The following is a 22004-nucleotide window of genomic DNA, read 5'->3' on the forward strand; positions in this document are numbered from 1 at the left end:
CTGTTTTGCCTTTTTTAGCAAACGGTTTCCGAGATATTATGGCGAATTGGCGACCATGCCGTACCCTATCGGAAACTTCCTGAACGGAGTGAGGGCCCCTAGTAAAAAGTGGATCAAACGGCGTTCCGTAGTTGCCCCTTTTTATGTAGACGACCATGATCGAAACAATGGAGCTCACACGGCCTGTGAAATAACCTGTCCGTTGCCGGGCGACGCACAAAGCCCTCTCCTTGAAAAATAACTTCACGGCCTGATTTTTCCCTATCTTCATGACCGACGCGCCATCTCTCTGACAAAAAATCTCCAGAAATGTCGAGTCGCTCTTAGATTGCTCCGCATTCCTTTATTGTTGAGCCGATAATTGACAGGACCCCTTCGTTAATCTCCGCGTTATCTCCTCTACAACACGACGTCAAGTTTTGCGACGCAGCATCTAAAATAAGAAAACGTATAAAGGATACGTACGAGACCCTGAAATCGACTCGAGTTGGCTGACTAAACTGCTCCACACTCCTTCGTCGTTCAGCCGATAAAAACGGGGACTCAACCGGGAGCTGCTGAGTTATTTCCTCTACAAATGGAGACCAATCTCAGCGGCACAGCATCTAAAAAAAAACGAACGAAAGATTAGTGCGGACACCCCTGAAATCGCCGCGCCATCAGCGCCATCTCTGGGGTAAAGTCTCAGAAAAAGTGTCGGTCGATCCACCGGTCGTTGTAGAAGGGTAGGGGTGCCTGTATCAGGGGGTTGGGAAATGCGAGTTTTGATAGAATCCCTATCGGGAAATTTTTTTAGAACCACGAAACAAATTTCACATTAGAACAGAAGTAAGAATATATTATTATTTGATAGGTAATATTAATGAATTTCTTACCATTTAACGAATTTTATTTAGGATTAGCGAAATGCATAAAATTTTTACAGTGTTACTCAGCCAAAGCTTTAAATTTGCATTCAGTGTGTTGGCTGCGTTTTCCATCCACGTTGGGAAGTACACTTTTTTATTAAGAAGTTAATCTATTGTGGCATTGTAAAAAAATTAACACAATTATCAAACAGGTAACTTATTTCACAAAATTTTAATGTTATAGCCCTGACATCACTCTTTTATTTTCCCTTTTCCAGGTATCGGAATCCCACTAGGTTGACCGGGGCAACAACCAACAATTGAATAGTCAATTAGAAAGCAACCTTCTAAGCCTAGAATCAATAACTAAGAATAAACCATTAAAGCTAATTAGGTATTTTTCAATGTAAAAATGTAATTAAATAATCAAATAATCAAAACAATTTGTTCGTGTCACTCTTCACTCATTGTATTTGCTTTATGTTGTTTATGAATAAAACACTTGCTGCTTACTCTTAAAACACATTGAGTTTTTATTTAAAATGTACTTGTGTTTACATACATTCTTGGTAATTTAAAACGTTGGAATAATAATAATGAGAAGTTAGAATTCAAATTTGAATTACGCGCGTCATCAAAATGGCCGCCGCAATGGATGCCGGGAAGGGGCCAAGGGGGGTACATTTTATTGGAATTTGTGGTTCTTAAACTATAAAAATCGAAGTAAAATATAACATCAAAACATGCTAGAGATAATAAAGAATCTTAATAATATATTTTCTGTTTATTTTGGTGTATATTAGTAACCAAACAACGTACCCAAAAATGTCTGTTTTTGACCCTCCCCCCCCCCTAAAATGTCATAAAATAAAATAATTAATTACGTTCTAAGTTTTCCTTATGAATAAGTACTTTAGCATAATCAGATAACTTAAAAAGACTAATTGTGTCAAATAACTCATTACCGACATCACAAACTACACTACTCATGACATAAAAAACGAAAACAGTTTGACACTACAGTCACTAGTCACAGTCAATCACTTTACGTATGCTACGGTACATTGTAAACAAGTACCTTTCAAAAAGTTTCCTGGAAAAATAACAGCTTTTTTGGAGATAAAATAATTTGTATTATATCAGCACAGAGGTATAGTACACGATTCCAAAAGATTTTGTAATAAAACTAACTACAACTTAATTAAATATATTATTTTTCATTTCCCTCCCTATAGGGCCCGAGAGGAAAAATACCCCAGGTCGGAATTCAGCCTTGGCAACTCAGCATCCGATCTTGGTCTATTATGTATTTCCATATACGTTTCTTCCCTGAATGACCAATCGTCCCCAAATTTTGTACAAAATTCTGTCGAAATTTGATACGTGGTATAGTGGCTTTTTCATTTGATTCTATTCCAGTTTTAAAAAATTAATTTGCGTAATTGTTACCTAGCTGGTTGCCGAATCCTAGGCAGTGAATTCGCTTTTGTTTGCGTAACCTTATAACTGTCAATGCATTGCAGTCAGTGCAGAAGGCTGTATAACAATCACTAAACAGTAAGTTTTTTTCTTTAACGAAATGTTTTAAACAGTAGATTTTTATATATTTTTTTATATTGCAAATTTAAATATATTTAAATATATTTATTTATTTATTATATTAAAAATATTTAAATATAAAAATATGTAAATTAGTTTTTATAGTTGAATGCCAATTACTCTCTAATTCAAAACTAGTTTATTGGTCCAATAATTGACGCCAATAATTGACGCTTCTGCGAAAAAGCCTAAGTTGAAAGACTTGGCTTGTTATTACCGATTATTTTGATAACGGTGACGTCATGACTCGTAAGTGTGAAAGAAGACAAGACGGAGAACGAAGCAAACACTATAAATTGATTGAAATTTAGAAATCTTGGATCCAAAATCTGTTTATCTTTGGCCCACGTTACATGTCTATAGACAATTTTTTTCAAAAAAATTGCCCGAAGGACATTACCAGTGTATCGTATTTGGGTATTAAAATAAAATTATTTTAAAATAAAATACTTAAAATACGTATTTTATTCGGTATTTGTATTTGGGCTGTTTCTTATTTAAAGTATTTGTATTTGTATTGGTCGTTTACGCTGAAAGTGAATAGAATACAAATACAAATACAAAATACTTTTTTTTCAAAGATTTGAAGTTTGTAAATTGGCAACAGTGTATGAATCGAAAGTAACTTCATTTTGGCAGCATTATTGCACCTGCAAAACGTTTTGCAATAGCTTTTTCTAGTTTTAAAACTTTCAATTGCATTTTTCGTCGTCTGTTTGTCTCGTGTGTGTTTTCATTAAACCACAAGTTTCTTTAACGTATATCTCTAGTTCTCTACAAATCGGATGGTTTCTTATTACTGTGCGTTCTGAAGAACTTGTATAATACCCACGGTAAATGTTTAAGTTATTGAACATTCTTAAAATACGTAATGGCATAAACTAATAACTTGGCATATCCTCTGATTCAGTGACAAGAATGTCGACAAGACAGAACCTTGGACAGACAGTTAAAAATAAAGGAGTAAGAGGCAAATAAGAATGGAGCAGTTGGACATCCTACGATGCGCATTCTTCGCAAATGCGAAAATCAAATTTGTGTCCAATCTGTGGTACGCTGTCTACAGCGTCTTATGGGAAAACCAACCATTTCACTTTAAAAATATTGTTTTCTTCTCTATAACTATGTTTTACCTCGGTATAGCTGGTGTTTTGTTGTTCACTCTATAAACGTAAAACTTGTAAGTTTAACAAGATGAAATGTTGCGTACGAAACTGTGAAAAGAATCACAAGGATGGAGTTAAATTTTTAAGTTTTCCTAAAAAGAAAATTCACTGTTCAAACGAAGTACAACAACTCCAGAATTTGCGAAGGAAAGCGTGGGAGGTTTTTACACAAGCTAGCTAAAGAATTCGGGTTCTTCTGCTAGCCGGGTCGATCACAAAAAAGGACTCTTAAACAAAAATTAACTACAAATAAATTAGACTTAAAAGGAGATGGAGGGAAAAATTTGGTTATCACCAAATGAATTATAACCAAATGAATGACGAATCCACTGTTAGGTACAACAGTGAGGTAAAACATAGTTATAGAGAAGAAAACAATATTTTAAAAGTGAAATGGTTGGTTTTCCCATAAGACGCTGAAGACAGAGTACCACAGATTGGACACACATTTGATTTTCGCATTTGCGGAGAATGCGCAACGTAGGATGTCCAACTGCTCCATAAAAGAAAAAAAGTATTTTGTATTTGTATTTGTATTTGTATTTTATTTTATTTGGTATTTGAGGTTTTGGGAGAAAAAATGTATTTTGAAGGACGAGTATTTTAAAATATAGTATTTGTATTTTTAAAATACTCGTTTTTTTTTCAAATACGATACACTGGACATTACCGAAGGAATCTTGTTTAAAAATATTGTATTTAACATATCGTTATACAAAAAAGTGAACTATGTGGCTAAAAATATTTCAAAAAATAAAAAAAAATAAATTATTGTAAAAATTTCATTTCCTACTTAACAGAATTGAAAATACGATCATATTCCCTATCTCTCCCATGTAAAGTCGGCCTACTCTGGCAACTAGCGCCACCCAACGTCCTGAAATCGGGCCCAAACGGGAAGGGCCCAGTGGAGACACCTTCTCAACCTATTATACCATGCCAATACGGTGTGGCTAACCAAGTCAACTCTGTGTTGTACATTCGTGACTTTTGAGATTCGAACTGCTTGCAAGAAATTACTGAAGTTGATAACAAACAAGGAAACAAGTGAAGACGGCAGATTCATTAGTAGAATCATCTGTCATCTCAAGCAAGATTGTAACTATACAACTGAACAAGAAGTGAAGAGGTCTATTGAAGGAATTCAACACAAATTGGATATTCATGCAGAACATAGGAAAACCAGCTATTTCAAACAACTAGTTACTAAATACATCCAACTGACAGTACCTAATGGATTGACCCATCCAACATGAGCCATTTTATACCTGCTCATCAGATTAGCATATTGCTCAATTAAACATATTTACCACACATCAGATGGGTACATTCTGCAAAACCTTAACAGTGGGACTAACAAATATTTCCATCAGCACCTTGAACATGCTGAAACCCAACAAGTGTCTAGTAAGAAAATAACACAATCAATGCCTGAAACTGTAATAGTTTCTTGTTATTCCTTCACTTCAGAAAGTGAAGAGAATAACATGCAAGCTATCAAAAGCCATGAAATAGTTCATCAAAAATCATGTCTAACTGCAAGCAATATTCCCACATTTGCTAGACAAAAACAATGCTCCATCAAAAACCTTTCCTTGAATGGTTTATTTAAAAAAAAATATGGGAAGGATTCCACATCAAAAATTTTGACTGAATATTATGTACTGCATGAAGTTTTGTGGACTCTTCATCGATCTTGTGGGAATAAAAACACCACTGTGAAATCCACAGAAAGTGGCAATCACACTAAAGTGCTTACTGTTGCTGGCCTTCCATCCTTTTGTGTGAATTGTTTTAACCCTTTAGTGAAGGCCCTGGAGGAGATCAACTTCTTTCTCAACAACTCAGGCCCCCAAGAGCAAACATTAACTTATCAAGCATATACAGTAGCACTCAGTGATGTTGTAACAGAGTTCAATCAATCAGTTGCAGACTACGAAAAGGGTGTTGCTCAGCAAAAGGCTACAAGTACTATAAGTCAACTTTTGCTACGTCTAAAATCATGGACATTCACTATTAGAGCAATAGCTGCAATGCACACAACAATAATGCAAATGTCTTCGTCTGTGGCGGACAATAATACTCGCATCACCCACCTGTTATCAGTTGTATACGACTCAGCCCAAAAAGCGCAAGTTACCAACTACTGTACGCTTTATCCGGTTCTGCTGAAAATCCTATTTGCATCGCTGGAACCTTTTTTTAACATGGTTGATCTGTGGCTAGATCGAGGGGTAATCGTGGACCCTTACCAGGAGTTTGGCATTTTACGCAATGAAGCCGTTTCACCTCAAGATGAGCGTTTCTGGTCTAAAGTCTTTGTGTCTCGTACCACTCAACCTTTGATTAGCTTTCTAAAGCCTTTAATGGACGATATCTTGTTGGGAGGCCGTTCTGTTGAACTTCTAACTCAACTTAAAAGAAAGTCAATGCGTGTTAATGGTGGTTGTCCAGCAGGCACGCTGATGCAAACCTTTAGAAACCGCTTCAGTAGGTTCGCATCAGGCTATTTCGAATGTGGAAAACTTCTCCATTCGTCAAATGTCACGGTGACGACCAAGAAGGATCTTAAACAGGAAGTTAGGAATCCGCTCTTGGCCAAGGCTTTTGAAACTCTCCGGAATCATTCCAACCGAAGCAAACGTTCTAAAGATGACGGAGTTTGTGTACCATTGGAATTCTATCCCCTTTTACCTTTGCTGGAAAGAAGTCTACTGGAACCGTTGCGCAGTCGCCAGCGTCTGGTATGCAGGGCACTTCTCGATACCTTATACGAAGACTGTTGCCTCAAATTACACATCTTGACTATTCGTCGTATTCACTTGATGCAAGCCGGAGACCTAATGGGTCGCTTTTGCCAACAACTTTTCCAAAAGGTTCGATAGTTTAATTTAAATTTTTTTTTAAATTTTATAATTTGCTTGTTCATTTACTTCCTTTGAAAGTCAGTTTATAGTTTACGCTGAAATTATTTAGATTGCTTTCTCTGTTTTTGCAGCTCGAAACCGGTGAAAAGTGGGACAACGAATCAAGCCTTACGTTATCTCTGCTCAACTGTATCTCTTCTAGAATGGACCAATGTGGCTCCTACCTTTCTGTAACCATTAAAAGAGGAAGCATTCAACAAACACCAGCAAATTTGGTGGATGTACAAATCAATTACAAAGTTCCGTGGCCAGTCAACTTGGTTATCACACAAGATTCGATATTCCACTACAATAGCGTGCTCCGTTTTCTTATGCAAATTAAGCAAGGAATGTTTTCACTTCAACACTTATCGTTCAAAGGTAACCTTAATTAAAAACACAACTTAGCTGACCCCTCACAATTTCTGTCACATTCAGATCTCAGTTGTATGGACGTTGCAAACGTTACCCACCCAAGGCAACAGGAACTGTTATCAGCTAACCGTCAGCATAGATTGCAACTGTTACGGGCTTGGCTGCTTTATTTTATTTCTAGTGTGGACAACTACATAATGGAGTGTGTTTTAGAATCATCACATATTCGATTGGATATGCAACTAGAAAATGCAGTTCATCTTGGTCAAATAATCGACAGCCACCAAGAATATGTTATTTCTATACATAAACAATGCCTGCAACAACCGTCGGGGGCCTTTTTGCGCGATGCCATCAACGAGGTATAACAAGTGTAGAAGTTGGGAAGTACCCATATTTTCTGATCAGACAATTCCTACAACAGGTGTTATCCATTGCACGTGAAGTAGTGATTGCTTGGAAGAATGGACTCGAGCTGGAGAAGTTAAATAAACTTGAGGAAAATTACGTGAGGCATCATCAATTTGTGGCAGCTGTCCTGGGCACTGATAGCGTCCATTCCATGCTTCCTCATGGTAATTACACGTTTTTCGTTACGCACCTACAATGGATATATTATGATTAGATCTTCTTTATATTTCACAGTCGAAACCCTTGCAGCTGCCTTAATCCATAGTTGCCCAGCAACTCGGTAAACTAAGCCACTTTCATGATTCTACATTTTTTTCCCACCTAGTGCCTTTTAATTATTAATTTCGAAGCATTTGGAAACTAGATCGTACTAATCAAACGCAAATGAGCACTAATCGCTCAAATTACTCCCGAGGAATAAATAATTGTCAATCTCACATCTAAAATTAACTACTTTGGTAAGTGGTGTAATGCTCTACTTTCCCTCAATGAACTGGCGCTTTTGCTCGTGTGAAAGCAGCCGAAGTCCGATGACAGCTACAACCTTTACAGTACTGACGGAAAAGAAAGATGTTGTCTTGTTTTTCCTTGGGAAAAGCACCAACAAGTCCAAATTAAGTGATTTTTTTCCTCTCTCTTTGAATGGCGTGATTTGCATTTGTTCTTTATGACGGTTACGGACTCGTTTTTGTTCTTTGATTCGTTCACACTTATCTGAACTGTCTTTCAAAAGATGTGTGTGGGTACCTTACGTTGATAGAGGTATCAGAAGTTAGTTGAAAACTACCAATTCATTTTTCTCCGATCGATGATCGATGTTGCTAAACTAATTGCGGTATGTTCCCTACAGCAAGTTGATGCGAACGTTGTTGTTATGTTGTTCGTTTCTTACTCAACGCTTCCAACATGCGAATTCCATTTTCAACACAATATCAATAAAAAATGTATCCGGGTAAGACAAGTTATAAATTCAAAAACTGACAGGAAGCATCAGTTACTTACAGGAAACTCCTTCTTCTCGTAATCAAATCTTTTAAACTCAAACTTGAGCTCTTCTTAGATTATCTATCCAAATGGAAGATAGATATGGACCTTGCTCCCCTCCGAGCTCAGCTGGCAAAATTTCTCGCGATACAGCTTGATGCAAGATGGACAAGTTATTTCCACAGCTGAAAATCTAGTTAAAAGTTTTAAAAACAAAAAAGAAATTATTAACAACCACGTAAGGATGTAATTGAGATTTATGGCTACATTTTGTTGTCAGACTAGCTTTGCTTAAGTTGTTCTTTACGAATACCAGGAGGGATGAAAACTGGTACTTTTGTTTGTTCTAACTGATGTTACATGTCATTTAATGCACTCGGATAAATAGTCAAAGGTGCAGTTCGAACGTTCATCTGATGTTGTCTTAAAACAACTTGAAGAAACTTGAACGTGCACCTTGGGTAGATTAAGATGGCACTACCTTTGCCCTCGACGTTTCACGTAAGAATGGCTTCAGAAGCGACATAGCTGCATCGACGTACCACTGGATGGGATAAACACAATTTCAGGCACAATGGCTTCAACGATGATTTTTGGCTATCTTAAAATCAAAATGTTCTGCTTACAGGCGGCCCAACGCAGTGAATCGCTTTGAAACGCACCGGATAGCTATGCAAGTAAAGACATGTACATGTTTTTAAAAAAATAAGAAAAACGTGAACTTTGATATGCAATACGTAACATAGTACACTACCAATATTCCAATCCGTGGGCTATGGAGTGAAGGACAGCAGGCTGGAGTTTGCTATACTAGATTTTTATCATTTATAACATTACATATTAATTGACAGCTAGCTTATCAGTCCATTAAAAAAATAAAAAAATAAAATAAAAAAAATAAAATAAAAATGTCGACAAACCTGCCGAAAGGAAAACTGACTCCAGTCAATTATGAGAACTAAGCCTCTATCTTGAACCACTGAATCCTGTAGCAGCAGATCAAGTGAAATATGAATGGCCTGTAACATAAATGCATTTCGTTTCTTTTTTTAACCATAAAAGTATGTATAACTTAGCCTCTAAAGGCGTGACTCTGCTAGCGAACTCCGATATGACTTCACGTATAACATTTACTACGTATGTACTAAATACATTAACACTGTCTTTAGAGTGCTCTGACTGGTCTCTTAAGTACCGAGAGGTTGGCAACTCCAAGGCGATGTGTAGGTAACTCAGAAACTTTCGTTCATTTTGGCCACAGTTGCCAACCCGGTAAGTTACAAAAGACCACGTAAATGATGGCCTTTGTCGTGTCAGTTGACTACCTAAACTTCCAACAGCTGAAAAACAAACAAACAAAGCAATGAAAGTAGACCTAAACGTACCTTTTGTATAGTTGAGACCGAGTATCGGCTCCTATACGATGGAGACAAAATACGGCAACAATAAGTATTGGAATGCTAAAATGGGTATAGTTTCAAATAACGTTAGCCAAATATTACGGATCCCATTCAGCAGCGAACAAAACCATGATACGACGTCCTCGACGATCTCGCTGCTGCAGCACTCCAGGTAGCCCATCTTCCAAGGCTTGCTTTACCTACAGCGTGTCAATAACGCACAGCACATATACACAAACAGACAAAAGTAAATAAATTAAAATTATTATTGTAAATTAAATTCAGCATAAATCCTGCTAGCTGCTACCCATGCGAGGGCATTTTTAATAAATCTTGTTAGTATCTAATGTTAATATCAACAACTTAACATGTAACTCGAACATTTTTCAAAGTTTTAAATAATTTTTTTAAAGTGATTCCGCCTATAATTTCGGCAAGTTCAAACCTCTTAGTGCATAGCAGTCTCCCAGTAAAATGTAACCTGGTGTAACTAGAGATTAAACTGAAAATAATAGGATATGGGTCATCTTGGAAACTGTATAGGCTTTCACATTGAGCTAAACATACTCAAAAAGAAAAAAAAAATGTAATTACTGCAACTCAGGGAGAATTAAGTTCTTTTTTATGCTATTGAGAACTGGCACTATATACAATTTTCTTTTATTTTTCATATATAATTTTTTTCCCCAAAAAGTTGAAAGTAAAATATTAATGAACTATATGTCATGCATTCTATAAAACTCTTCTACTATACTTTACTAGTAGATTAGTAATACCTACCTCGACATTGTCGACGCCATAGTCAGAAATTAGTTCGTGATTGCGACGCAGGAAACTGTAGTAGTTGTTATACACCAGCATGGCGTCTGGAACATTCATTTTTCTTGCTGCCAGAAATCGGATTAGGAATTCATCATCAGATCGTAGACTCCCTATAAATGTAATCGACGGATTCGTTAGTTAAGCCTTTCAACTATGATCAGTAAACAAAACATCTCTGTTTGTTGATTTCTTTGGCTTCTTTGGCCGAGACGAACATTGATACAACGTAACGTATTGCTGTAGAAGAGCACTACATTTTTTTCACTCTAACTGCAGAGATCTTTAAGACAGGTTTTCTTTTGTTTGATGTTTATAAAATTTTTCCTGCTGTTATTAAAGATTTAGTTCTGGGTTGTCTGAATAGCCACAATAAATAAGTTTGTTCGAAAAAAACACTGACAAACAATAATAATAATAATAAAGAAGAAAACTGCGAATAACTCAATTTGCTATTACCGGCATCGGGACGAGCAAGAACTAAGCTTCTGAAACTTTCTAAAGCAACACTGCGTGCCAATGGTGTGTCAGTTGTTTCAATGTTTATGTCGAAATTCCTGTTTGTTTCAGCAGTGCCCCAGAAGAAATCGTAAAACTCAGACATATCGAAGTCTTCGTATCAGTTCTTTTGGCTATTGCCTTTTCATTTCACCCGGATTTCGAGGACGCGACATCTGTGTCACAACTTTCTCTGTCACGTTCACGAAAGAATGCGCTAGCACTCATCAATTTCTTCGACGAAATACTCCTAAATGACACTCTGCAGGCTAGCACGTACCACCTACCTTCCTGCTCACAAACAGACTGCCTACAGCTGAATAGAGGAGCCCAAGTGGAATCCAGGTAAGAAGCTAAATTTTGCTGTGCTACTTCTTTCCTTTCAACCAGACAATCCAACGGCCATCTATGGATTACCAAGTAGACGTCATACCACAACTTTCGGCATCAGGTTGGATTTGCGCCAGGTGGGAAAAAAAATCTTATTTTTCATCGATTTTCAAATTATTATTACGATGCGAATTTCAGTACCATGCTTAGCAATCACCATGGTAGACAATTACAGTGCATTTTGACTGACATGGAAACCAGAAACCAAGGAGACGTAATATTTATTTGTAAAAAGGGATGGTGTTCTGTTGTTCACGTACTCCCGTTGCGACGAGAACCAGTTTTTCAGCTTTTTGACTGGGATAGTGGGATCCCGTATAACTAGATGAATTTGTTATGTAAGAAATGTTGTCATGCTTGTGGAGTAATGCGATGTTTATTATCTAATCGGTTTTGTCTTGTTGCTATTAATAGTATGCCATAAAGAATGAACGTTTGTGTTTTATAATTATCATACACAGTTAAAGTTCTAAAAAACATTAAAATTGAGGCCCAAACCTTTTCGTTCTATAAATTATGTCGTAACCGACCTTTAATTACCTTTCGCTTCCCTTAATTATTATATTCACATGACCACCTGTACCTCGACGTCCATCCATCGATTTTCGATAGCTTTCTTCTGCCAACCAATTCTCTGCTTGGCTCGAATAATATCCTAATCTATCGTGAAACAAAAGGTGCACTTGTTTGTGTTAAAACCCGCAATAGTCTGAATGGACGTATGTTAAAGGTTCGACTATAGTTAAGAAAATATCAATATACAGTCAGTAGTGTACATTAATGTATACGTCAACATTGTAGCTAGACTATGATTTTCTTAGTTTTAATTTTAAAATGTTAGCATAATGATAAACATCTTGAGTGCATTTACGCGTAAAATTTGATGCTGTGATTCCAATGTCAATGGAAAAAAGTTTCAGGAATCAAAGTTTCTTTTTTATAGAGGAAGGGAAGCATTAGTTCTCGAAATTTAACACTTCCTTTGCTTAGCACGTTGTCGTTGTTATACGGTTGACGATTGTTTGACATTTCTTATTTATTAATTTATATTTTGTATGATTGCGCGTTATTGCCTGACTCGAGGGATTTTATTTTATGGTTGTTAGCCTATATGTATTTGTCGTTTCTGCTTCTTATTGCGAGAAATCATGCACGTTTTCGCGCTGTTTCTTTGCGGGATCAAACAAAAGAACTTGAACACTAGTCTACTCCATTGAAATAGGGGCCTTATCATTGGGTCCAAGAGTTAGTAGCATCCGTAAAACATAGTAGGCTCTGCTTGCCGTTCCAATAATATATTCAGGCCGAATGCAGTCGATGGAAGTTGGCAGTGCTAGTCGTTAGGGCAAAGTGCTTGGGCGATTGTTGGCCTTGGCTCTTACAAAACGTAGGCTATATTTGAGAGGTGTTGTTTGCGTAGGCTCAACAGGTGTCATCAATTTAGGAGAGAATCAAGAACTTTGAATTTCACCAGGTTTTGTTTTTATGTTGTAATTTCTGAGATTTTCATAACAACACTCTGTTGAACATTTTGCACTATCTCCATAGAATTGTGTTAAAAAAAGAATCAGAAAAAAGTAAGTGAAATAATCAAATAGATAAAAGCGGTAGCAATGTCTGATTTTTATCCCAATGTCCGTTTTTAGTGCTTTTACAGCTTTATTCCCTGATCATAATCAGCCTTGACTTCTGCTTCATGGTATGCAAAGCGTTAGTCATGTGGCTTTGCATCTTCTATCGAACCCTGTTTCCTGCTGAACTAAAACCTATTTCTGGAAAGATTGTTCTGGTACCAGAATCCTGCTAGTTATTTGATATAATATGATTTGTAGTTGTAAAAAGATAAATTTTATATTTTTTTGACAGATTACAGGTGCAGGACGTGGCATTGGCAGAGAAGTTGCATTACAATTTGCACAGCTTGGATGTTTAATTGTTTGCTGGGATGTCAACTTAGAAGCTGCTCAGGAAACTGCCAAAGAAGTTGAAGCTATCGGTGGCAAAGCATGTGCATTTCATTGTGATGTTTCACAACAGCAGGATGTTGAAGAAAAAGCTAAACAAGTAAAAACAGTGGTACCACATGTTGACATTATAATCAACAATGCTGGCATCATGCCTTGTCATCCCTTCCTTAGTCACAGCATCCAAGAAATTGATCGATGCATTGACATCAATGTGAAAGGTTGCATTTGGGTAATTGTTAGTTTTGTTACTCTATAGTTATTGAAACTTTCTTATGGTGCTATTGAAATGTCTCTTAGGACAGGCTTCTGCCCTTATTTTATAATTTTTTTTTGTACTGATACCATTACGTACTGATTTAATTTTATTTAGCCGATGAAAAAGCTACCATATTACTCAGAAAAAAAACCATTGTATTACAGTCAGCCAAGAGCTTCCAACCACTGTCCAGAAACTAAACGAGTTTATTTTTCAATGTTTAGGTTGTACGAGAGTTTCTTCCAGGAATGATAGAGCGTAAACAAGGTCATCTGGTTTCCATGTCCTCAATTGCTGGCGCAATGGGGTGTGAAAACGTTGTTCCATACAGCGCATCAAAATTTGCTGTACGGGGAATGATGGAAGCATTGACTGAAGAAATGCGACGGGACAGTCGCAATTTAGATATCAAATGCACTACCATCTGTCCCTTCGTTGTAGGTAGGTGAAAGGGTTTTATTAAATAGTAAAGTGAGTAATGCTTATTTTTATTTTTACTATTACCTGCAGACACAGGACTTTGTCAAAGACCTCGCGTCAAGTAAAATGAATAGTGGTAAATTTTAGAGCGCACGTTTGATTTAATATGTTATTATTGAACGTAGGTTTCCTAGTTTCTTACGCGTTACGAATGTAAAAGATGCAGCTAGCATTATCGTTCGAGCTGTGAGACGTGGAGATGCACTTGTTTTCATGCCCGAATATGTATATTACTTTTGGCTTCTTATCAAGTAAGTCATTTATAATATCCATGTAGTTTTTCTGCGTAAAATTTATACGGCTTCATCTCTAGAATCTTACCATCCCAAGTGTACGATTATGTCGTAGATTTTTTCGACACTGGATTGGAACCGCATGACGAATGAAAATTGTCGAATCTCCTCAATAATCTACAGATTTCGGTCCTTATCACCCTCAGCCAAAATTGGGGGTGCTGCTGGTCGCTCATTGTAATTTTAATTGTGTGTGTATTGTGGGTCCATCAATTATACTGCGCTATGAAATTTAATAATAAAATCTGACATGACCAGTAATAGGTTTGTAAGAAGACGATTCGCGCGTCGGATTATGTGGGGTAAGGTACAGTATCCTGCACAAAAAGGTGAACACTGATTTATTTTGAAAAAGCCATCTGTGGGTAGAAAATATTAATAGTTAACCTTTTTAAGGAGAGGTAGGGCGGTTTTGGCGCAAAATCATCATAAGGGGGGTTGGGTTATGTCAGTCCAGACACTTTTTTTTGCCCTAGGTATTAAATGTCTGGAAAAGTGTAGACTGTATCATCAGTAGACTCCACTACCCCCCGGCTATGTAGAACTATTTTTGCAATACAAAATAGAGTCTTTCCATTACTCGTTATTGTCATTATCGGGTCGGGTAATCGGGTAGCATATGGAAACACAAAATTATTTTTATTAGTTCCAACCATTTCTAAAATTGGCACAAGTAAATTCACAGTTCGCAACACAGAGTAATATTAAGCCTGGGACAGGACTGACACTTGACAGGTATGATAACCACTACTAAAAACGCAAAAAATACTAAACAGCATACCTAGCCTTTTACTTGAATTAATTTTCATGGATAAACTAGGGATGGTTAATTATTTAAAATGACTGGAGAAGACGCAGAATGTCTTAAAGTGTAGTATTCTAAAACATTTCCTGTATTGGATAAGTATTACTGGGTAAATAAATCAAAACTCACTTTTTTCCTATCTCCCCCTGCAATCGAAACCCCCCTCGATTTTTAAAAACTTTGCAACGCAGCATCCGAAACTGGTCTATACCCTTCCCACTTTTTCATTTTTTGCCAAACTTCAAATTTTGCTTAAAATACATGATTTAGACTCAGAATTGAATGAAAATCACGGAAATTAGGTTTATTTTTCTATTGGTATTATAGTTTTTTATTTTAAAGTTAAAAGCCATAAATTAAGTTGGGGCATTAACAGCACTTTTTTCGTTAATTTTTAAAACGGCTAGTTTAACGAGAAAACCAATGACTAAATCAAAATCAGCGTTTAATTTCTATTATGTCGTGTGATTTTTGGAGAATTTCAAGAGCTGTCATTTTTGGCCGATTTTGACAAAAGTGGGAAGGCTATGTTAGAAATTCCAGAACCCGAACCTGATGGTTCAGAGACCGACAATTTAAAAGAGAATCTAAACGGAGAAAACATGACGATGACCGGCGTAACAAAAGAACAAAGACCGAAGAAGATTAATTTGAGACAACGAACAAATGAGCTGCTCTTTTATGGACATATGACAACGTCCGGTTCAAAATATGAAACTAGAATAGTAAGAAAAACTATCACAAGATGGCGCCACTTGGATATGGTTATATGTAATCTAGTTCGAATACTCGCCACTAGATGGTGCCACTTTGATATAGTTATATATAATCTAGTTCGAATACTCGCCACAAGATGGCGCTACAGGGAACTCGTAAGACAACACGTGGTTCATGGAAACATCGCTAGATGGCGCCACCAAGAACTGAGTATCTGGTTCAGAAATCCAGCGCTAGATGGCGCCACAAAGATCCTGTTGCAAACTGTGGCTGGTGCCGAAAATGACCACTAGATGGCGCCACATAAGACTGACACAGTGCCATCTAGTGCGAGATCATTTAACTAGAATTATCGTAGAACCCGTCATGAGCCACCAGTAATTATTCACAAACAATCGAGATCAGCAACTATGATTAACTTGTTACTTCATCAACATGGTAACAAGGTTAACCAGTTAATTCGTTTCCATAGCAACCGGGTTCGTTCACCTCACAAGGTCACGCGCGGAAAGAAGAATAGAAGTTCGAGACGACATCTACGCAAGCGCCAAAATTATTGTTACGCGTAATTATTTCTTTGTCAACGTTGTTTTTGTAAACGGTAGGGGAGAGTGGGGGCAATTGATACACTTTTTGCTTTTTTGTATTTTTTGAAAAAAAAACTAAAAAGTTTAATATAAAAACTATATAGAATTCTAGCCTATTATCTCAGCTACTAAACGATATTTTTTTTATGAGAAAAGATTAATTTTAATAGTAGTAAATTGTAAAAAACTGAAGTCGCTTCGAGTGTTTCAATTGCCATGGTAGCAGGGCAATTGAAACGGTGTGTCGACGCAATCGCAACGTGGGTTTTCCCATAAGGAAGCTTCTTCATACCCACATAAAATGAAAATCACGATATGTCAGCAGCCACAACTGCTAGTGTGATCAAATTTTACCATTAGGTACAATGCGATATACAGATTTTTAAAATATGCTTATGGTATATCGTAATTTAGTTTAAAATTTTTAAATAATTAAATTTAAAAAAAAACCATTAAGCAACATGCTTTTTAAAATAAATCCCAAACAGCAAATACAAGTATTATAGTTGTGTTAACATGATGATTTACATTTGTTTAAATGAATTACGTCAAATACTTGCAAAAAAAAATGCAACCACTCGCAGACAGGGAATATAAACAAAGTGTTTCAATTGCCCTGCAATAGGGTCATCGTTACATTTAATTATTTTAAATTATTTAAGAGTGCAGGGAAAAATTAAATGACATTAAATTGTAGAAAAATGAATTTCAAATCATCTGAAACTAATTTTATTACTAAAACGTAGCGTTTTAGGGGTTAAAACAAAAAAATTGAAAACGCAAAATTAACAGACGGAGAACAAAAAACAGTTTTTTCGAGATATCTTAAAAAGTTTTAAATAAAAAAACTCGTAAATTTTTCTAAACTTGTAAACCCCCTCATTCTATTAACCATAATTTTTTCAAGAAAATTTCTCTTATACGGCGAGAGAAACAATTTTTGTTTCAATTGCCCTGTGTCTCAATTGCCCCCACTCTCCTCTATAAAAGGGGCTGTAATAGGCCTAATTAATACAAAAAAATTTTCCACCGATTTCCCGCCTGGTCTATTCAATGATAATATCACTGTTTAAAATCCATTACTTGTTTCGCTTTGCTTGCTGTTCGCCGTCTGCCTTTGCCGCCTTTTTTGTCTGTGCTACCTTTGCTGCCATTGCCGCCGAATTTGCGCCTTGCTACCGTTCCTCAGGCCGCCACCGAACATCTAGCCGGAATTATCCAGTCATCCGCACCTCAGATGAAAACCAAGCCATTAGTAATTTATAAAATTAATATTCTCATCTTTTCTTGTATCCTTCAGTTATCGCTGTTTGTGTCGCGGCCATAACCCGCCTTCGTCTTCCGTTCTTTACGGCAAATTCTTCTCTCTATACGCTGGCACCCTAGAACGGTGTTAGGCCAAAAAATATATACATACAGATTCATACGCTGACACCATCAAGGTGTTAGGCCAGGGAATAAACAAATTCATACGCTGGCACTTCGGTGCTAGGCCTAAAAAATAGACGAACCAAAAACATACGCTAACACTACGGTGTTAGGCCTAGAAAATATAAAATACACTTAGAGATACTTACCCTGAGTCGGCAGTCTCCGACATTAAATCTCACAAGATTTGACAGGCCCTTCCCACTTTTTCATTTTTTGCCAAACTTTAAATTTTGCTTAAAATACATGATTTCGATTCAGAATTGAATGAAAATCACGGAAATCAGGTTTATTTTTCTATTGGTCTTATAGTTTTTTATTTCAACGTTAAAAACAATAAATAAAGTTGGTGCGCTTTTAGCACTGTTTTCAATAATTTTTAAAACGGCTAGTTTAACGAGAAAACCAATAACTAAATCGAAATCAGCGTTCAATTTCGATTATGCAGTGTGATTTTTGGGGAATTTCAAGAGATGTCGTTTTTGGCCGATTTTGACAAAAGTGGGAAGGCTATACCCTTCCCACTTTTTCATTTTTGGCCAAATTTCAAATTTTGCTTAAAATACATGATTTAGACTCAGAATTGAATGAAAATCACAGAAACCAGGTTTATTTTTCTATTGGTCATATAGTTTTTCATTTAAATGTTAAAAACCATAAATTAAGTTGGTGCGCTAACAGCACTGTTTTCGTCAATTTTTCAAAACGGCTTGTTTAACGGGAAAAGTAATGACTAAATCGAAATCAGCGTTTAATTTCAATTATGCAGTGTGATTTTTGGGGAATTTCAAGAGATGTCCTTTTTGGCCGATTTTGACAAAAGTGGGAAGGCTGTACCCTTCCCACTTTTTCATTTTTTGCCAAATTTCAAATTTTGCTTAAAATATATGATTTCGATTCAGAATTGAATGAAACTCATAGAAATTAGGTTTATTTTTCTATTGGTATTATAGTTTTTTATTTTAAAGTTAAAAGTCATAAATTAAGTTGGGGCATTAACAGCACTTTTTTCGTTAATTTTTAAAACGGCTAGTTTAACGAGAAAACCAATGACTAAATCAAAATCAGCGTTTAATTTCTATTATGCCGTGTGATTTTTGGAGAATTTCAAGAGCTGTCATTTTTTGCCGATTTTGACAAAAGTGGGAAGGCTATGTTAGAAATTCCAGAACCCGAACCTGATGGTTCAGAGACCGACAATTTAAAGGAGAATCTAAACGGAGAAAACATGAAGATGACCGGCGTAACAAAAGAACAAAGACCGAAGAAGATTAATTTGAGACTACGAACAAATGAGCTGCTCTTATATGGACATATGACAACGTCCGGTTCAAAATATGAAACTAGAATAGTAAGAAAAACTATCACAAGATGGCGCCACTTGGACATGGTTATATGTAATCTAGTTCGAATACTCGCCACCAGATGGCGCCACTTTGATATGGTTATATGTAATCTAGTTCGAATACTCGCCACAAGATGGCGCCACAGGGAACTTGTAAGACAACACGTGGTTCATGGAAACATCGCTAGATGGCGCCACCAAGAACTGGGTATCTGGTTCAGAAACGCTAGATGGCGCTACAAAGATCCTGTTGCAAACTGTGGTGCCGAAAATGACCACTTGATGGCGCCACATAAGACTGACACAGTGCCATCTAGTGCGAGATCATTTAACTAGAATTATCGTAGAACCCGTCATGAGATAGCGCCACCAGTAATTATTCACAAACAATCGAGATCAGCAACTATGATTAACTGGTTACTTCATCAACATGGTAACAAGGTTAACCAGTTAATTCGTTTCCATAGCAACCGGGTTCGTTCACCTCACAAGGTCACGCGCGGAAAGAAGAATAGAAGTTCGAGACGACATCTACGCAAGCGCCAAAATTATTGTTACGCGTAATTATTTCTTTGTCAACGTTGTTTTTGTAAACGGTATAAAAGGGGCTGTAATAGGCCTAATTAATACAAACAAATTTTCCACCGATTTCCCGCCTGGTCTATTCATTGATAATATCACTGGTTAAAATTCATTACTTGTTTCGCTTTGTTTGCTGTTCGCCGTCTGCCTTTGCCGCCTTTGTTGCCTGTGCTACCTTTGCTGCCATTGCCACCGAATTTGCGCCTTGCTACCGTTCCTCAGGTCGCCACCGAACATCTAGCCGGAATTATCCAGTCATCCGCACCTCAGATGAAAACCAAGCCATTAGTAATTTTTAAAATTAATATTCTCATCTTTTCTTGTATCCTTCAGTTATCGCTGTTTGTGTCGCGGCCATAACCCGCCATCGTCTTCCGTTCTTTACGGCAAATTCTTCTCTCTATACGCTGGCACCCTAGAACGGTGTTAGGCCAAAAAATATATACATACAGATTCATACGCTGACACCATCAAGGTGTTAGGCCAGAGAATAAACAAATTCATACGCTGGCACTTCGGTGCTAGGCCTAAAAAATCGAAGAACCAAAAACATACGCTAACACTACGGTGTTAGGCCTAGAAAATATAAAATACACTTAGAGATACTTACCCTGAGTCGGCAGTCTCCGACATTAAATCTCACAAGATTTGACAGGCCCTTCCCACTTTTTCATTTTTTGCCAAACTTTAAATTTTGCTTAAAGTACATGATTTCGATTCAGAATTGAATGAAAATCACGGAAATCAGGTTTATTTTTCTATTGGTCTTATAGTTTTTTATTTCAACGTTAAAAACAATAAATAAAGTTGGTGCGCTTTTAGCACTGTTTTCAATAATTTTAAAACGGCTAGTTTAACGAGAAAACCAATGACTAAATCGAAATCAGCGTTCAATTTCGATTATGCAGTGTTATTTTTGGAGAATTTCAAGAGATGTCGTTTTTGGCCGATTTTGACAAAAGTGGGAAGGCTATACCCTTCCCACTTTTTCATTTTTGGCCAAATTTCAAATTTTGCTTAAAATACATGATTTTGATTCAGAATTGAATGAAAATCATAGAAATTAGGTTTATTTTTCTATTGGTCTTTTAGTTTTTCATTTAAATGTTAAAAACAATAAATTAAGTTGTTGTGTTGTTTGTTAAATCTCACAAGATTTGACAGGCCCTTCCCTCTTTTTCATTTTTTGCCGAACTTTCAATTTTGCTTAAAATACATGATTTCGATTCAGAATTGAATGAAAATCACGGAAATCAGGTTTATTTTTCTATTGGTCTTATAGTTTTTCATTTAAATGTTAAAAACCATAAATTAAGTTGGTGCGCTAACAGCACTGTTTTCGTCAATTTTTCAAAACGGCTTGTTTAACGAGAAAACCAATGACTTAATCGAAATCAGCGTTTAATTTCAATTATGCAGTGTGATTTTTGGGGAATTTCAAGAGATGTCCTTTTTGGCCGATTTTGACCAAAGTGGGAAGGCTGTACCCTTCCCACTTTTTCATTTTTTGCCAAATTTCAAATTTTGCTTAAAATACATGATTTCGATTCAGAATTGAATGAAAATCATAGAAATTAGGTTTATTTTTCTATTGGTATTATAGTTTTTTATTTTAAAGTTAAAAGCCATAAATTAAGTTGGGGCATTAACAGCACTTTTTTCGTTAATTTTTGAAACGGCTAGTTTAACGAGAAAACCAATGACTAAATCAAAATCAGCGTTTAATTTCTATTATGCCGTGTGATTTTTGGAGAATTTCAAGAGCTGTCATTTTTGGCCGATTTTGACAAAAATGGGAAGGCTATGTTAGAAATTCCAAAACCCGAACCTGATGGTTCAGAGACCGACAATTTAAAAGAGAATCTAAACGGAGAAAACATGACGAAGATCGGCGTAACAAAAGAACAAAGACCGAAGAAGATTAATGTGAGACAAGGAACAAATGAGCTGCTCTTATATGGACATATGACAATGTCCGGTTCAAAATATGAAACTAGAATAGTAAGAAAAAGTATCACAAGATGGCGCCACGGTTAATCTAGTTCGAATACTCGCCACCAGATGGCGCCACAGGGAACTTGTAAGACAACACGCGGTTCATGGAAACATCGCTAGATGGTGCCACCAAGAACTAGGTATCTGGTTCAG

General features: G+C 36.6%; 3 protein-coding genes and 1 long non-coding RNA gene across 8 annotated transcripts; 2 read left to right on the forward strand and 2 right to left on the reverse strand.

Annotated features, from left to right (window-relative positions):
- Positions 1-4535: 4535 nt before the first annotated feature.
- LOC116928352 (gamma-tubulin complex component 5) lies at positions 4536-7742 on the forward strand. The gene is made up of 5 exons (XM_032935421.2): positions 4536-6489; positions 6612-6900; positions 6958-7256; positions 7319-7469; positions 7540-7742. The coding sequence occupies exons 1-5, from the start codon at positions 5041-5043 to the stop codon at positions 7587-7589; spliced, it is 2238 nt and encodes a 745-aa protein (XP_032791312.1). The 5' UTR covers positions 4536-5040; the 3' UTR covers positions 7590-7742.
- On the reverse strand, positions 7044-11422 carry LOC116928354 (clavesin-1). Of its 5 annotated transcripts, none has more exons than XR_006650962.1 (11): positions 10968-11422; positions 10470-10621; positions 9792-9889; positions 9675-9705; positions 9210-9332; positions 9044-9099; positions 8916-8958; positions 8771-8833; positions 8308-8482; positions 8053-8203; positions 7044-7495 (listed from the first exon to the last, which is right to left on the reverse strand). XR_006650962.1 is itself a non-coding variant. In XM_032935424.2 (10 exons), the coding sequence occupies exons 1-9, from the start codon at positions 11110-11112 to the stop codon at positions 8345-8347; spliced, it is 849 nt and encodes a 282-aa protein (XP_032791315.1). In that variant the 5' UTR covers positions 11113-11419; the 3' UTR covers positions 7044-7495; positions 8308-8344. The 5 variants fall into 5 exon arrangements, 3 of the variants coding, with proteins under 3 accessions (XP_032791315.1, XP_032791318.1, XP_032791317.1); XR_006650961.1 differs by having other exon boundaries at positions 7744-8203; XM_032935424.2 differs by lacking the exon at positions 8053-8203 and having other exon boundaries at positions 10968-11419.
- A 971-nt stretch (positions 11423-12393) lies between these two features.
- Positions 12394-14653, forward strand: LOC123475601 (epidermal retinol dehydrogenase 2-like). Its single transcript, XM_045178530.1, has 8 exons — positions 12394-12870; positions 12945-12973; positions 13043-13185; positions 13263-13592; positions 13844-14060; positions 14130-14160; positions 14225-14350; positions 14413-14653. Coding segments are annotated over exons 2-8 (921 nt in total). The 5' UTR covers positions 12394-12870; positions 12945-12972; the 3' UTR covers positions 14486-14653.
- On the reverse strand, positions 14456-15204 carry LOC123475602. Its single transcript, XR_006650963.1, has 2 exons — positions 14780-15204; positions 14456-14709 (listed from the first exon to the last, which is right to left on the reverse strand). It is a non-coding gene; the product is annotated as an uncharacterized LOC123475602 (long non-coding RNA).
- Between the last annotated feature and the right edge of the window lie 6800 nt (positions 15205-22004).

Source organism: Daphnia magna, linkage group LG8 (genome assembly GCF_020631705.1).
Source record: "Daphnia magna isolate NIES linkage group LG8, ASM2063170v1.1, whole genome shotgun sequence".
In the NCBI taxonomy this organism is placed as follows: Eukaryota; Metazoa; Arthropoda; class Branchiopoda; order Diplostraca; family Daphniidae; genus Daphnia; species Daphnia magna.